General features: G+C 40.7%; 1 protein-coding gene across 6 annotated transcripts in view; it reads right to left on the bottom strand.

The window, feature by feature from the left end:
- Nucleotides 1-15,051, bottom strand: part of MTUS1 (microtubule associated scaffold protein 1) — a 215,152-nt gene that overhangs the window by 107,927 nt on the left and 92,174 nt on the right. The window contains exon 1 of one of the 6 annotated variants that reach the window (XM_034772667.1): nt 13,068-13,485. The exons of the other annotated variants lie outside the window; for them this stretch is intronic. Coding sequence (XP_034628558.1) covers nt 13,068-13,188 — 121 coding nt within the window. The 5' untranslated portion in view covers nt 13,189-13,485. Of the gene's footprint in view, nt 1-13,067; nt 13,486-15,051 lie in introns of those variants that run through there. 6 annotated transcript variants of the gene reach the window in all.

Raw genomic sequence — 15,051 nt, 5'->3', positions numbered from 1 at the left:
GTGGTTGAGTGTCTATGAAATCAAGTCTGTGTGAAGCAGGAGTGACAGTGGGGATTGATAGATAAGTGTAAGAGGTCTGAAAACTAGTAGTTGAAGGGGCATGCCAGGGCAAACAGCATAAGATGAGCCTGTCTTTCTTGACCTTGCACAGAACTCAGGCAGAAGAGGGAAAGGGAAAGTGTACAGGAAACACTGACAACAACAGCAGGAAAGCCTTCATCAATGAACTCAGGCTGTGGCCCGCTCAGAAGCAAAACTGTTGCCATTTTGTTGCAAACAGATCCACTTGAGTTCTCCAGCATTGGAAAATGGACTTTGCTATGACTGGGTGAAGGGACCACTTGTGAGGATTGATAAATAGCCTAGTGAGTCAATCTGCCACCACAGTCTAAGCTCCTGGGAAGTGGGACACTTTCAAAAGTGAAGTTGCTGACCCAGAAGTTCCAAAGCACAATTGCTTCCTGAAAGAGCAGTGAAGCCTGGGCATCCCTCCATTTGTTTACATAAAATGTGTCCGCTGTATTGTCAGTCAGCACCAACATGCCTCTTCCCTTGATGTGAGGAAGGAACACCATGCAAGTTAACAGGATAACTTGCAATTCCCCAATATCTGCGTAGACTGAAATTTTGGGGAAATCAGAGACCTTGAGCCTGCAGGGGGCCCAAATGAGCCCCTCAAGCCAGGTCCGAGGCATCAGTGACTAATGTAAGGGACTGTCGAGGTGGGGTAAAGGGAACTCCCTTGCAGACATTGGCTGAATCCCTCCACCAATCTAGGAGGAATAAGATCTGTTATGGCTCATGCACGAACATATGTCTGTGTTGCCTCCTTGGAGAATATACCTCAGCCAACCAGCCTTGTAGCAGTCAAACTCAACTTGGCATATTGGACTGCATCAGTGCATGCCCAGTAAAACAGTCTAAGGCTTCTATCATGAGAGATTAAGCTTTCAAGCCTAGAATGATAACTTTGCATTGTCTGAAGCCTCTTCAAATGGGAGCTCCTGGGCTCTGCAACCAATGAAGGACCTCATTGTGATGGTGGAGGCCATGTTGCAGGCTGCAGAATCTGCTGCATCCAAACCAGCTTGCAGCACTGTTCTGGCAACCTTATTCTCCTTGATTGTGTCTAAAACTGTTTAGCATAATCTGGGAACTTGTCTTTGAACTTTTGAACTGTATCCCAGGGTAAAATTATAGTGCCCCAGCTAAACTTGCTGGTTTGTAATATGAAGCTGTAGTTTGCCTGTGAAAATTCCTCCAAAATAAGTCCAGCATTTTGGCTTTTTTAATGGGGTTCCTGCCTGGTGACCCTGTGTCACTTTCTCTCTCTCTCTCTCTCTCTCTCTCTCTCTCTCATTCATTGGTTGCCAACACTAGAAGGGAGCTGTGAGGGGGATAATTATAAGGGTTCAAGTATCTCTGAGAGGGGACATAGCACTACCTCTTCACCCTTTTTGCTGTAAGTGGCAGGGAATCAGAGGTCTGCCAAAGAAGCTCTGTGGATTCTAAAATAGCATTATTAATAGACAGAGCTATCTTACCCCAGACCACCGATGACAAAAGTGTCCACAAGACTGTTGGACTTTTCCTGGAGTTCCTCTAGGTGGATATCCAGGGTCAAAGCCAACCACTTCAACAACTTCTGATGTGGCCTGAAACCATTAGGAGATGAGAAAATAGGATCTGCCACAATTGCCTCATCAGGAGATGATGAAGAGGATGCCAATGGTACTGGTGGCTGGTCCAGTCCCTGTTCTTCTCATGGATGCTTGTGAGAATGATACTGAGCAGATTCAGTACCCACGTGGGCATAGGTGCCACCTCTGTGGGTGCTCCAGCCCTGAAGCACCCAGGGAAAAATTAGTGGGTGCTTAGCATCCACCGGCAGCCAGCTCCCCCCTGCTGATCAACTCCAACACCTCCTGACTGCCATGGATCAGCTGTTCCATGGTATGCAGGAAGCACTGGGAGGGAGGGAGAGGAGCAGGGATGGGGCATGCTCGGAGGGGACGGAACTGGGCAGGAAGAGTAGGGAAGAGGCAGGGCAGGGGCAGAGTGGGGACAGGAAGAGGCGGGGTGGGGCCTGGGGGGGGAACGAGGAAGGGGAGGGGAGGGCCCGGGGCTGAGTGAGGGTTGAGCACCTCAGAGGAAGTTAGAAGCTGACCCCTGTGAATGTGGGGATGCTAAAAGTGTGTGTTCCTGATGGGCAGGAGACTGCTGGTTGAGGTGGGTGTGGAGACACTCAATTGAGGGGGAACTCAAGAGTTCCAAAAGGACCATTGTGACCTCAGCTGTGCATAGCCCAGTGGTCCTTTCCGCAAGCACCTTGTTGATGTTGAGGCTGAAACCAAGGTGGGCAGATAGTATATTCTTGATGGAAACAACAGCTAGGTTGGGACATCCAGGAGTCCACTTCAGAGTCTGATGAAGAAGAATCCTCTTCTTTCAAACTTGGTAGGGCTTTACCTGTTGGTACCAGTGAAGTAGATTCAGACTCTGAAGAAAGGGGAGATCATCTGTGGTTTTCTCAGTGATGGTACAGTCTTAAAAATCAGTATACTAACGGCCAAAACCGCTGGACCTGCGCAGTGCAGATGTGAAGCTGATGTCGGTAGATAGGTGCTGGTGTGGGGGAAGACTCCTCCTGAACTGCCCGTGATGGTGATACCAAGAGGTTCAACAACTCTTGCACAGCCTCAGATGCCTCTGAAGTAGATGGTATTGAAAAAGAAGCTTGCAGGACTGGGACATGATGTGATCGCAATGATGGTATTTCAAGAGTCCGCATCAACAGGCCCATATTAGGCTCTGGAGTCAACAACCACCCCTGCTTAGAAGTATGCTCCGGTAAGTGTCCTCTTTGAGTGCACTCAGGTCTTTAGAGGAGCTTGACCTCTTCACCTCTTTTGATGACCCTGGTCTGAGTCTGATTTACTGTGCCTCCTCTTTGGTACCAGTAATGCTGGAGGAGTACTACTAAGGCATGGTCTATGCCAGGATACTACTTAGGGTGTGAAAAATACACCCCCCCTCAAGCCATGCAGTTAAACAGACCTAACCTGCAGTGTAGGCAGCGCTAGGTCAACAGGAGACTTTGGTTGGGGAGGTGTAATATCTACACCAATGGAAGAACCCTGGCACCACTGCAGCATTTTAAACGTTGACAAGCCCTAATTGATGCAGAGGTGATTGGTACCCAGACTGAGGTAAGTTGTTCAGATGGAGCACAGAGAGCCAATTCCAGGAGGAGAGATCCAAGTCAGACTGACTTTTCCTTTTTGAGCAGGGCTTAAAGCCCTTACAGATGCTGCATCTGTCACTTACATGAGCCTCCCCCATATACTTAAGGCAGCTGGGGTGCAGATTGCTGATAGCATTGCTTAACCACAAGAGTGGCAGGACTCAAAACCTAGAGCATGCAGCATATCTCCTGTACCGGGTCCAGTAGCCAGTTTGGGTGCCAGAGCCACACCAATAAATTTTAAAACTACACTAACCAACTGTACAGAAACTAAAAGGGCACTGTTTTCACACTAGACCACAAGAGTTGCAGAAGTCCAACAGCTGGTAGGAAAGACCTGAGGAGAGGAGAGGGGTAGCTCCACCCTTTATGCCTGCTTGCAATATGTGCTTGTGCCACTCTGATGGGTATCACCTAAGGGAACAACCTCTGACAAGTCTGCACGCAAACCTACAGTGGAATGGACATGTGGCATCACTCAAAGAATATACAGACTCACACCCCGGCTCACATGTTTTCCATACACACATCTTGCAATGATTATGACCACTGGTGTGACATAGGCTTTCATTGGAGATCATTCTTTTGGTGAACCCAGGGGATCCCTGCACCCCTACATTCTCCTTTGCCCTCTGGCAGTTGGCATCAAGAGGTCCTGGGGTCACAATTTAAGTTAGCCTGATAGTGCTAATGTCACCAAATGTGACTATTCTCTGCATTTGCTTTCATGAATATTTTAAATATGTTTTTTCTTCCATCTAACTATGCACCATCCAGGTCTGATCAAAGTAGAATCTAGATCTGCAGGTCACTCTAACAGACCCACCACCATAAGCACTAACTTTTCCCGGCACCAGTGGATGCTCAACCCGCCCCTCACCCCCAGCCCCGCCCCAACTCCACCCTGCCGTGCCCCCTCCCCCACACCCATTCCAATCCCTTCCCCAAAGTCCCCGCCCCAACTCTGCCTCCTCCCTGCCCCTATTGGACTGCTTCCCCAAATCCCCGCCCCGGCCCTGCCTCTTCCCCGAACGCACCACGTTCCCCTTCCTCCCAGTGCTTGCCACGATGAAATAGCTGTTTTGCAGCAGCAAGTGCTAGGAGCTAGGGGGAGAAGCAGGGATACCGCGTGCTCAGGGGAAGAGGCGGAGATGAGCTGGGGCGGGGGGGCAGGGCAGGGAGCTTGGCTGCCGGTGGGTGCAGAGCACCCACCAATTTTTCCCCCTGGGTTCTCCAGCCCTGGAGCACCCATGGAGTTGGCGCCTATGCTGGCCACTCCATCCATCTAATCAATCATGCTGCAGTGTCAGCAGTATCTCCTCTAGTAGCCTTATACACGCTGAATTGAAAAGACGTAGCACAGAACCCCGTATAACCACACCTGAAAGACCAGTGCCCTCAGAACAGTTTAACAGTTGACCCAATATGACTGTCACAACAGAGAAATGAATAGATCTAATGAAATAAGATTACTTCCATCTCAGCTATGGGTAGCAAGTATGAACAAAACTTCTGTCATCTTCAAAGGCAACTGGACTAAATCAGAATGGACATCCGTCTTCTGTGAACCACTAATTGGAAATCAGCCAGGTTGATTACACCAGTCTCCAAAGCATAAGCCATATTGATTTTCTTTACCTCTTCCAAAAGAGTCCAACTTGCAAATCTGTTGCCTTGCCACAGTCTTTTTAGATCACCTTACCCCAAAGTGGCAGCTATACAGCATAGTATTTGGCGAAGGTCCATGTGAAGACATTTTGAACTTTGACACCTTGTCTACCCATAGAGGCATTAAAAGGTAGACTATAAGACCAATACCCTCCCTGCCCCCCACTTGATGTTCTTCAGTGATGAGGGGTAGATGTTCTTTTGCAGGTTGTGAGTTAAAACCTCTGTACCCAATGAATGACACTGGTCTACAACACCAGTGATTCTTGCACTTGTGACATGGACCTGTAACGAAAGTAATGGCTCATATGGTCCCATTCCATTCAGTAACAGCCCCACAGTACTACAGGTGGAGAAGACACTATGCATCAAGATTTTGACTGATTAAAGTCAAGTTAAATCTACTTCAGTCAACAAGTAACTTGACAACTCTCTTCCTCTACCCATATTACACATTTCAAAATGCAAGGTTTGTGTGCCTACAAAGTTCAAATTGCTAACAGTACTACAAAACAATGAACCAATTCATCATGGTCTTGAAATCAAGCTACAAGTACCCCAACTATCATGGTCCAACACTGAAGCTAAAGGGCATCACTTTCCTCAAAGAATGGTTTCTTTGTGCTGTAGAAAGTTAAAATTAAAACGAGCAGGTTGGTAATAGAAATGTTTTGTTTTCCTAATACCACAAGTCATCTGCCCTTTGATACTAGGCTCACTTGTATGGATTTCACCACTGGCATGACGAAGGCTTGAATTTGAAAATTTGAAAAGCCTTTATTTAAAAGCCATTAAGATTGCTAAGTGGTATGGTTACCTCTCTGTTACAAAACCCAAACGCTAGAAAGCAAGGAAACAGTTATATAATAAATCTTACGCTGTTTAAACACATATATATTGTTCGTATCAAGGAAACAAAATGCATTTTGGTGCACACAATAACCCTAATTAGAATCCCCAGATTACTGGAGCTTTCTGTATTTTTCTTTTCCTGATTTTAGCACCTAAGTTACTCTTTTAGGAAGTAGAGGGCAAAATATCAGTTTTATTAATTTTTTACTTTGATGTCAAAGGCGGCTTCAGGTGCACTTCATAGACAATTAAAAATACAACCCAACTAAGAGCCACAGTAACAAACCAACCATGTGCCACATACAAAAAGGGGCCACATATTTAAGTTAACCCATTTCTGCTCTCGAAAAACACCACTTCTTCCTCCTCAGACATAAAAACCCCACAGCCTCAGCTAAACAACCAACTATGCAGGGTTTATGTTCAAGGCTGACCAATGTGTGTCATTATCCTATACATAATTACAATCTTTACAAAACGTATTTTGAGATTATGGGTGAATATTTGTTCAGAGTCATAATTAAGGTTCTTGTGATAAGAAAAATGAATTTTTGTACTTTTATTTACATAGCAAATCATACTTGAATAAGAACTACAGCCTTGCTTTAGTGGCTATTTTCTTCTAAATATTTCATGTTTCCTTATGCAGATAAATAAAATGTTTTTAAATTTGGAACATCACCATATTGCCAAGTTAAAGGTCTGAGTGCTGCTGATAATTAATTGTGGCTCCTGTGGATCTTCATCTCATTCAATGCACACTGGAGAAGGGCACATCATGCTGAAGTTAAGTTAGCCAGACGTATGACAGCTTTGCTTTATTCCAATATTGGTGAAGTACTAAAAATCATGACCCATTAAGTGACAGACTAGAACCCACTATCATTTGTTCCACAGCCAGCATCCAAAACTAGACCTTCCTGCTAAGCAACTGAACATCTCTGCTTTAGTTACCCCATCTGAAAAAAATGCAGCTAGTAATGGACTTAGTGCCTTTTTCTATAGCCTTCTAATCATTTTACACAGACAAACATTATCCCCCGATTTACAACTAGTGTAACTAAGTGCAGGAATTTGAGCAGATTTATGAGAGCGTCAAATGGTCTATATAATCCTTTGGCAAGTTAAAATCTTCCTCTGTGACCTCATCTTCAAACAGACCTGGGCACATTCTCCCACTGCCGAAATGGGAGCGGCACTCGAAGTGGGCAGGAAAAGCAAGAAGAGTAATTTGGCAAATCCTGGAGTTTCCTTTCAGTTTTGAGAAGTTCAAGGGGAAACTCAGTACTTCAACTTATGGGGGAGAAGAGAGAAACAAAAGTCAGCCTTAAAATGGGAAGGTGCTTAAGTATTATGGAAGTCAGCTCCTCTCCATAAAAAGCCACAGCTGTCAATGGAAGTGGTCATGAACTTATAACTCCAACCATTTGAGGATAAATCTATAGGTGACAGCTAATGGAGATCTTCCTTTAGCTCATGTTCTTTTAGCTGAAACCAACCAATTAAGGACAATATATTTAGATGTAGGGCCCAATTTGAGGCTCATTGAAGTCTGTGGCCAAATACGTCCATTAACTTAAACAGGAATAAGCTTGGGTCCAAAACTCTCCACTACAAAGAACTTCCCTTTACTACAGCCTATTCTCTTCAAATTATGCCAGTGCATGAGATGGGACTAGATTGAAAGTCTGAGGGGGTAGTTTACAAGCTGTTGGAGCTAGCAGGAGACAGACAAAAACAAAAGTTTCAAATAATTCTTTGAAGAGATGGAACAAAACCTGACAACAAAGTTTTCAGAAACACACTCCTTTACTGCCATAGTAAATATGGCAATTCAATCTAAACACGTTTAATAAGCCAAATTTACAAAAGATGCAAAATAGGGTTTATAATGAACAGCTGTTACAACCATAACTATGGGAAAGTTACTAGCTCTCCACAACACTATGCAAAGCTTTCAACTCAGTTTACCACAATTAAACCTGAAACTTAAATGGGGCATTCATGTCAATCATCAAATTCTTAAATAGTAAAATGAAAGATCAGGTATTTTATATGAAATAAATAACTGATTAAGTCATTTCATGTTTAGGCAACTTGTTAGAAATCAGGTTGGGTTACCTCTAGCAGTCAGGCTAAGATTCCTCCCCTCCCCCTGCCTCCTCAGAGATGGCCATAGCTGGAGATGGGACATTGAATAGTATGGCCCAGTGCTTTGAGCACTCTCTCAACTGCTTGGCTGGCTGGCTCTTGTTCATATATTCAGAGTCTAACTGATCGCCCCATGTAGGGGGGAAGTGAGGAAGAAGTTTGCCCCCAGATGAGACCGTTGGTAATCTTGAGGGTTTTTTCCCCTTCCTCTGCAGCATGGAGCGCAGGTCACTTGCTGACACTATCTGATTGAGAGATACCCAATTTTCTGCCACTGCAGGGCCTCACACATTAGTCCTCCCTATTCTCTGCCTGTAGCACAGAAGTCTCCTGTGGGCTGTAATATTTTGGTCAAATTTTGATTTAGTGTCCAAGTGCTGTTGGTGGCCTGAGATACAGAGAAGATCAGACTAGAGGGGGTGGTTCCTGCTGACCTTAAACCGACTAAGCACAGACTTAAAAGTAATTTGAAGGTATGGACAGAAGTTAAAATAGGCAGGATAAAAAACATTAAGTGTTAGTAGAGAACAGCGTCAAGTTGTATTGTCCATTTTATTCAAGCACTTGGTATTGAAATTAAAAGACTGGTGGTTCTGTATGGTTGCCAAAACAGATAATCAGGACTGGCAGTTATCTGTAGTGCTGAGAAGATTTCACCATAAAAGTTATCCTGGTGCTTTTTTGTCATTACAGAATAGAATACATGATACTACTCTTAAGAATAATTAGTATTTGTTTTCATAGGATTTTTACCCAACACAGTGCCAATAAATATGGCTGAGTCACTCTGAAACAGATGTGTATGACAATAATTTGGAATCTGCTATACTAGCTTTTGAGTTCAAATAAGTATGCCATATGGATTACACTGAAGATTTTGCTCTATAGTTACTGCTAGAGTGGTATTCTGTTTTTCATTTTTTCCTTGTCTTGTGAAATGAATATTTATCATTATGTTCAGGTTGCATCATTTCTGCTATATTAAACTAAATCTGTCTCTGGTAGGCTTTTGGATTTAGTTAGTTACTCGTGGCAGTTTCAGAGGTATTTTTGATAGCTCCTTGCTACTATATCAAATGACTTTGCAGTCGTTTGACTATTCTGTGTTTTAGTTATTTCTAAAAAGAACAGTACTATAGGAAAGTGGATTTTTAAAAAATATTCAGATTAAATGGCAATTCCAAGGTATGAGCCTTCTGGAGCTTGTTACCCTTTGTTACCCTTAATAATTTGATCGATTCCCACATCACATGGACCATAACACTTTATGAGTGGTCTTAAAAACTAGGTTGTACAAACAAATGGTATCTGCCTGATTAAAAAGGTCTTAGGTCTGTATTGATTTGTCTGCTTATTTTAGAGTTTGAGGGGGAAAGGTTTTTAGGGTTGCAATGGTCTGAAATTCTTGTCGTGATAGGACTGCATTGGCTGTCTTGATATGAGAAGTCATGTTTTCAGGTCAATTAATCAGCCACATACCATTTATTTCTCTCTTTTTTTTTTTTAAAGCAAGCCAAAAGCAGGATACTAAGATTTTGTTTTGTGAAGACTTGCGAGACTCAAAGTATATGAATAATAAAAGGAACTGTAGTTTTACCCACAATCCTTCAAAAATTATGGTACTGCAAACCACGGTAGTTTTGCTCTCATAATTAGGTCCTTCTGTCATATTTACTGCTTTATATGTTTCTGTAAAAAAGGAAGGAGAATATATGTATGGTCCAAGACTGTCTTTGTCAAACATTCTTAAGGTGTCGGCCACCAAGAGATGCTGATCTAATCTGTCACACCAATCATTCATGAAGAGCATTAAGTACTTAAGATCACTTCTATTCACTGTATTGGTTAAACATGTTCTTAAACAGCTCAGTAATATAGAAAGTATGTTTCCCTCTTCACTGATGAAATATCAAAAGGATGATTCACATTTAACTCCTCTTCACTTACACATGCTGATTAAGACTTTTTTGCAATTATTTAAGATTGTTAGCTTACTCAATCTATGACTTATTTTAATAAGAATGTCTGAGGGAGAGAACTCAAGAATGACTTTTTTTAAAAATGTCACACTATGCATGTAGACTTCAGATTTCACATTATCTCTAAGTTACCTACAGTATGTATAAATACTGTAAAAAGAACAATGGCTTGCTGAGAGACATTTTCACAAATGAGGATGAAAATAGAGCATTACAAATCTGTGAATAAGTTCTGATACTGTTCCTCATGACAGAAGTTAAATCCTATTTTCCCAGAGGTTCTGAATCTGATCTGTGAACTGCTGGTGGTCTCTGAAGATGTGGCATGTCAGCTGGTACAGTCTTCTTTATTTTCAATCTGCTAAATCATATTAAATATATTACTTTTACTACAGCTGTATAAGCAATTAGCATAGCAGTCACAAGAAAGTTGCACTCATTAAAGTGAAGGAAAGACATCTATGCAATTGCAACTGGGAAGGGTCCATGATAATCTCCATTAAAACACAGAGTCCACCCTATGAAAATATAGTGTGATCACCTGGGCATGCTGAGACCCCCAGGGAGGAACCTAATTTTTTTTTTAATGCAATGAAATCACTGCATTAGGAGACATGCTTGCTGATGCTGCAGCAGTAGAAATATGCTTATTCCCAATTATCTGAAAAATCAGTGTTATGTATGGGATGATCATGTGCATGAATTTTATTATGCTGTCACCCTTACTTCAGGGTAAGTGGCCCACACAAGCTGTAACTGCTCTCAAGTTACATAAAAACGTAATTTTCAATATATTATGCTGTGTTAACAGTGGTAAAGTGCCGATGAATGTATATACTACTAGCTAGTATTGAATGTGCCCTAGTTTAACACATATTTAGCACTGGTCACCCTTTCTGCTGGTGCAGTTATATGCTCTGCTGTTTGTTCAGAAACACTGACGTGACAAGAGATGAGAAAAGTGAGAAGCATGGTCTAACTGAACTTTGACTACCATTCCAATGGCTGTGGGTCATACCTGTAAGCATGAAAGAGACAGCCAAAACCTCTTTATAGGGATGTTTGTTTAACTAGGACATGTGGCCAGCAATATATTTCATGTACTGTATTCAATAGTTTTTATGAATAGGAATATCTGGAAGCAGATTTTATTCAGATGTCCACTTAATGCTAACAAAGATTTTTTTTTGATACTGCAATATGATACTGGAAATTTAAATTGATTACAACTATATACAATTATAGATTCACTGGGTATATTCAAGGCCCTTTATTTTTGTTTAATGTTTCCTGGGAATTTATTGGTATTTATTAAAAAGAAACTAGTGAAAATCAGTACAAAAATAACTCAGTTATCTAGGTAAATACTAGGGTTAATATTGTGGGACAGGAAGACAGAAAAAAGCAACAAATGTGTATTTAAAGTAAAATCAGTTTACTGCTATTTTTTTCCATAAACTTTAAATTAACAGTATGTACACCTGCATTTGCACCTGTGTAAGAACATCTTGCACTACATTGCCTTACTTTAAGGGACAGCCTTGCATTTACACAGTCTAATTTATTAATATAAACACATCTAATATAATCTATTGAATTTTCTTGTCCACAAGTAAGAATCCCAAAATTCGGGTTTAAAAAAAAAATCAGTAAAACAAATACCCTTTGTAAAACCCAGGAAGTTTTTAGGGAGGAAAAAAAGGAAAGAAAAAAAAAACCCACTAACAAAGGACCTTAGGTATATTTTACTATTTTAAAATATACAAATTCAAGTAACCAATGAAGAATAAGTTTAAGATTGACTGTGATTTCTTGCATTATTGCTGTACTTCCGGAGACGTGTGTGAAGACACCAGATTGTAACATTCAGATAAGTGGAATAGATATGGAAATTTATCCATTAAGAGTTTTTCAACATCAAGTTATCTTATGATTTACATAACATACATGAAAGTCTGCTTGGAGATTGTATGTTGCATTCAACCTCCTAACCTATTTTAACATTAAGTGGGAGCTGAGAGAGACAGACATTAACTTGTCAAGAGATGGATAGAGGAGGAAAGAGGCCATGATAAAATGTAAGCAGACATAGGAAATGCCAGAAAATATGAGAAAACAGTGACTAGTAGAGCTAAATGGCCTGTCAAGGAGACCTAAAGTTTCCATGAGATGTTAGAAGAGATGAATGGTGGCCAAGAGAGAAAGGAGATGCCTGGGAGGCAAAACTAGACACAGGGAGCTGCACTAACGTACATTGGGGGGAGGGGGGAAAGGGGAGAGAAGATGGGTCAGACAAATAAAGTAGGGGTGGAAGAAGATTTTTTTTTTTTTTTTTTTTTTTTTTAAACTTTCCCCTGGCTAATATAGATCACATATATAGCAATTGTTCCACAAAAGGAATTTCACACAAAAAAACCTCAACAGCATCCATAATCATTTATATATTGTATATTTACTAGATAAAAACATGTGACTTGTTGCTTAGAAAAAAATTCACTGAAGACAAATCAGATTGCATTTCTTTAAGAAAATTTTAAAATATTTTTGCTACAATATATTGTAGCTAGAGTAATATGAATGAAAACATCTGTACTTCCAATCACATTGATATTATGGCTAAAATTAAAAAATGATTTTCTTTAAGCATGAAATTTACTCTCCCTACTTACAAACCATGAAATATCTAAAATATTTTTATATCTAACAGGGATATTAAGATACATTGTTGTCAGGCAAAATTACATAACCCTCAAGAAAAAGCTACCAATATGATTATGTACCCTTTCCCCGCATTTAAGGGGCAGAGAAGGGAAAATATCACAGTATGTATTTACCCATAACATAAAAATAATAAAGAGAAGCTAATGGTGACCAATTTCCAGATTCTATTTCAGGATCTGGAGAAATGTGTCAATTCCAATTTTGCATTCCATAAACAAATAGAATACATGTTTTCCAGATGAGCTGTTCAAACACACACACACACACACACACACACACACACACACGAGAAATCCAAGATCAAACTAGGACTTGATTTCTATAAAAGCTTTAGGCTTCTATGAAAAATGAAATGTTTCATGCCCAGAATATATTTTAATTAATAGGCAGCTGCTGAGGTAAACAAGATGTCCCCCAGGAACACACTAAGTACAGGGTTTAAAAACACAAACCTGTATGAAATATAACTGTGCTTTTCCTATACCCAGAAGGAAGTCGAAGGTTTCGGAGCAGTCCCTTTGCAGTCAGTCGCACATGCATGTTGGATAAGGAAAATTTCGGGGACCATAACATGTCTTCAGAGCAATTGGAAGACAAACAAGCAAGAAACAGCCTCCATATACTGTCACATACTATATATTTAAATTCACCACTAATTGAGGCCAAGCTATACTTGGCAAGGAAAACAAGATTAGAAAGCAAATATTCCTCATTCCTTCACTGTCATTCCATATTCACAGACAAAATAAGAATGTGAGAAAGCAGATATCCACAAAGCAAATGCTGCCGGCAGCCTCTCTCCCCACCAGATGTTGCAGAAACAAAGCTTGTCCTCGGAATAAAACCTTCTCTTAGTGATTCAGAAGACCAGCAGCCTCTGAATTACATCACACTGTTCATGCTTAATCTGTTACCCGACTCAGTGGGAATGAAGACCTAACAGGAGAAGGAGGGGAAAGTGGGTGGTCTCGAAGCTGAATATCACCCAATAATGTCACAGATCATGTAATTGTACTTCAGAGACTTAAGGAGAAAATTACTTTATATTGAGGGGGGAGGAGAACTAAAATATGCCTTCAGGAATATTAATCAAGACTTGTTTCATTCATCTACTTCTGATGCCATTCTGACCATTTTCTAATTGACTTGAATTTATCCCAACTTTATTTATGTTTCATGTTTTCTAACAAAGGTTCTTTTAACATACATCGAACATACCACTACATCCATACGCAAGTCCTTACAAGTCCACAGAAAATAATGTTATTCTGTACAAACAGTTTAATATTTAGAAGGCTCCTAAGTACCATTCCGCTTTGTGGCCTGCTCTGCACATTTCAGTATACTGGGATAAACTCAAGGAAGTACTAATCTTAATTTAGTATATGACATGCTCTGGACTTCAACAAGAAACCAGTATTTCTAGCTTCAGCTGTAATCGGATAAAGGATTGATTCAAACACTACTGTAAACTACCATTGTGCAAGGACTTGCACAACATGCTGACTTAGTATGTACTTAAATAACCCAAAAGGTTTATATTTTTCCACTCATTTTGACACAAATTATTAAATTATTCTACCTTTAAGTAGAAAGAAATGCCGCCAGATTTCTAGGACCGTAACATAGCCAAACAGAAAAAAAAAATTTTTTTTTTAAATCTGGAGTTGAAAGCTAGAAAGCAGAGAACAGTAGTCCAACAGGATTTACTAGGAAACCAGGATAATAGAAACAAAACAAAAATAAAACATGCTTTCTTGTGTCTAAAGTTTGACAGATTAGACTACTGGTCTCAGGCAATTTCTCACAATCAGTTTTCAGCATCCTCAGCCCACATGGCTGAGGGATGCACCTTTCACAGAATTCCAAGAGCAGTGGCCTCTTTGTCTCTTAAGAGATGGATGCCAAAATAGCTTTATGCTTCTCCTTGTATTTCTGAAAATTCACTGTTTTGTCCCCAGAGTCAGGATGACTCGTTGCTGTTCTCTTCCTGTTGACTTCCAATCCTCCTCTTGACCCTATGTAAATAGGGCTTCCATTGCTTAATTTATGTTAGAGACAGGGAGATAGTTACCATCCCACCTGTCTGGGGGGGGGAGGGGGGGGGAAACAAACCTGTTTTTCCTGTTTGATCAGAGACTTTAAAAGCATAGTATCTGTAAGTGTCCATAATTCCTCATATATAGTGTTAATCCATACATGTCACAGTTATATTAATCAGCAAAAGACATTGCTCGATACACTTTTATAGTACAACAACATTGTACAATCAGTTGATGCATTTGTTTATTCTTTAGGGGTTCAACATCCCTGTTCTCCTTTTAGGGTGTTTTGGACCCTGATTAAAAGAAGAACAGGAGGACTTGTGGCACCTTAGAGACTAACAAATTTATTAGAGCATAAGCTTTCGTGGACTACAGCCCACTTCTTCGGATG

Source organism: Trachemys scripta, chromosome 5 (genome assembly GCF_013100865.1).
Source record: "Trachemys scripta elegans isolate TJP31775 chromosome 5, CAS_Tse_1.0, whole genome shotgun sequence".
In the NCBI taxonomy this organism is placed as follows: domain Eukaryota; kingdom Metazoa; phylum Chordata; order Testudines; family Emydidae; genus Trachemys; species Trachemys scripta.
This window is presented reverse-complemented; position numbering and strand designations above follow the sequence as displayed.